At 53.4% G+C, this 1,962-nt stretch overlaps 1 protein-coding gene across 1 annotated transcript; it reads left to right on the top strand.

Moving 5' to 3' along the window:
• The first annotated feature begins 716 nt into the window (after positions 1 to 716).
• On the top strand, positions 717 to 1,544 carry LOC109862657. The gene has a single exon (XM_020442762.1). It carries the CDS (start codon positions 717 to 719, stop codon positions 1,542 to 1,544), a length of 828 nt encoding a protein of 275 aa, XP_020298351.1.
• The last annotated feature ends 418 nt before the right edge of the window (positions 1,545 to 1,962 follow it).

The following is a 1,962-nucleotide window of genomic DNA, read 5'->3' as shown; positions in this document are numbered from 1 at the left end:
CCGCCGCCGCGCGGCTAGTACGGCGCACCGCGGCGCTAGTTCGCCCGCAAGCAACATTGGCCCCGACGGTTAGATAAGACGGCCGTCGGCGGCCCTTCGACATCCAGCTAACCAGATAGCTAGAGCGCAATCAGCTCGCTATCTAGTTGGAACAAGCACCGATCTCTCCGAGAGATCACTTTTTCTCCAGTGGAGAAAAAGGGAAAAAGGCATTCCGCCACAAAGTCCTCTCAAGGCCGCCGAGCGACCCCGAGCAACCCGGGTCAGAAAAACTCCCGAGGGCAGAACAATTTCTACCTTGGCGCNTCATTCCGACCGACCTTCCTCCACCACGGACTTCACCTCCAAGGAGACAGACCGCCGACGCCATCTTATACTCCTCGGCAGCAAAGTGTCTCCACGCAGACCCAGGCCGATAGAGTCGACTGCGGCACGCAGACCAAGGCTCGAATCTTCTGGAAAGAAAAGACTTGAGAAAAAGTCTCTTTCCAGGGCCGACACCAAACGGCCCTTTTCAGGGCCCCTTCTTATATAAAACCAAAAACAATCTCCTGTACATAGTGTAAATAAAAGTCTCTTTTCATTCTAGAAAGAGCTTTTTATAAATACACGCTCATCACATCCACGATCCTCGCTGCCACCACTGTCGTCGTAATCTCGCCGTCTTCTCGCATAACTGCCTCATCCAAATTGGTGATTCCGACGTGATCTACAAGATGGCGAAGCAAGGAAAGACGACGCGAAATACGGACAGTTCAACAATCATGAGTGATGAAGAACCAGCGAGCAGCAGACCGAGCATACGGATTCCGGCATTTTGGCCAGAGGACTCGGAGTTGTGGTTCGCGCAGCTGGAGGGGCAGTTCGCCTTATGCAACGTCACGGACGATCACGCCAAGTACGCTTACGTACTATCNCGCCTGGAACCGAAGCAGGCCCGAGAGATAAAAGACGTCATCACNCAGCCCCCGGCTAGCAGAAAATATGAAGCAGTAAAGCAGGCGTTAGTGCAGCGCCTGACAGACTCNAAGCAGCAGCGTATTCGACAGCTACTTGAACACGAGGAACTAGGCGACAGGAAGCCATCGCAGTTTCTTCGTCATTTAACCACCCTGGCCGGCAATGCAGTCTCCGACGATCTTCTGCGCACCCTGTGGCTCGGCCGTTTGCCACCAGCGATGCAAGCCATNCTAGCAACCAGGACGGAAGACAATCTAAGCAGCGTAGCAGAACAGGCAGACCGGATACACGAGGTCAACAACAGGGCAGTTGTCATAGCAACAACCTCGCAGCCGGCAGTCGCCGCAGCATCCACATCCGAGCCAGGACCAATAGAAACCTTGACCAAGCAGATAGCCGTGCTCACGCAGCAGGTAGCCAAGCTGATGAGGCAGGCCAGAGCAAGAAGCCGTTCCAGAGATAGATCTCGACAAGAGCAGACAAAGAAAAACGACACTTGCTACTATCACCGACGTTTCGGCGCAGAAGCCAAGAAATGTACCCAGCCCTGCACATATCAAAAAAACGAGGAGGTTTGTCATTGAGAGCGACCAGTGACAATAGCCCGGGAACCCGCCGCCTGTACGTCCTGGACAGAGACTCACAATCAAAGTTTCTCGTCGACACCGGCTCCGACGTCAGCATTTACCCCCGCAGAATGATGCACGGAAGCTGGAGCATGCAACCGTTCGAGCTATTCGCCGCTAATGGAACGCAGATACGGACATTCGGGATCACAGTACTTCAACCGAATCTAGGATTGAGACGGGCATTCCCATGGCGTTTCATTATCGCGGACGTGGAACAGCCAATCATCGGCGCAGACTACTTAGCCTACTACCATTTGTTGACGGATGTCACAAAAAAGAGATTAATCGACGGCAAGACAGGATTACACGTCTCCGGTACCACGAGCTACGCAGCAACAGTTGCAGTCAAGTTAATCAGAGACGACTCACGCTA

Source organism: Pseudomyrmex gracilis, unplaced genomic scaffold (assembly GCF_002006095.1).
Source record: "Pseudomyrmex gracilis isolate BER0280 unplaced genomic scaffold, ASM200609v1 scaffold_2142, whole genome shotgun sequence".
Classification (NCBI taxonomy): Eukaryota; Metazoa; Arthropoda; class Insecta; order Hymenoptera; family Formicidae; genus Pseudomyrmex; species Pseudomyrmex gracilis.
The sequence above is the reverse complement of the archived record's forward strand: the minus strand, read 5'-3'. Positions and strand labels throughout refer to the sequence as shown.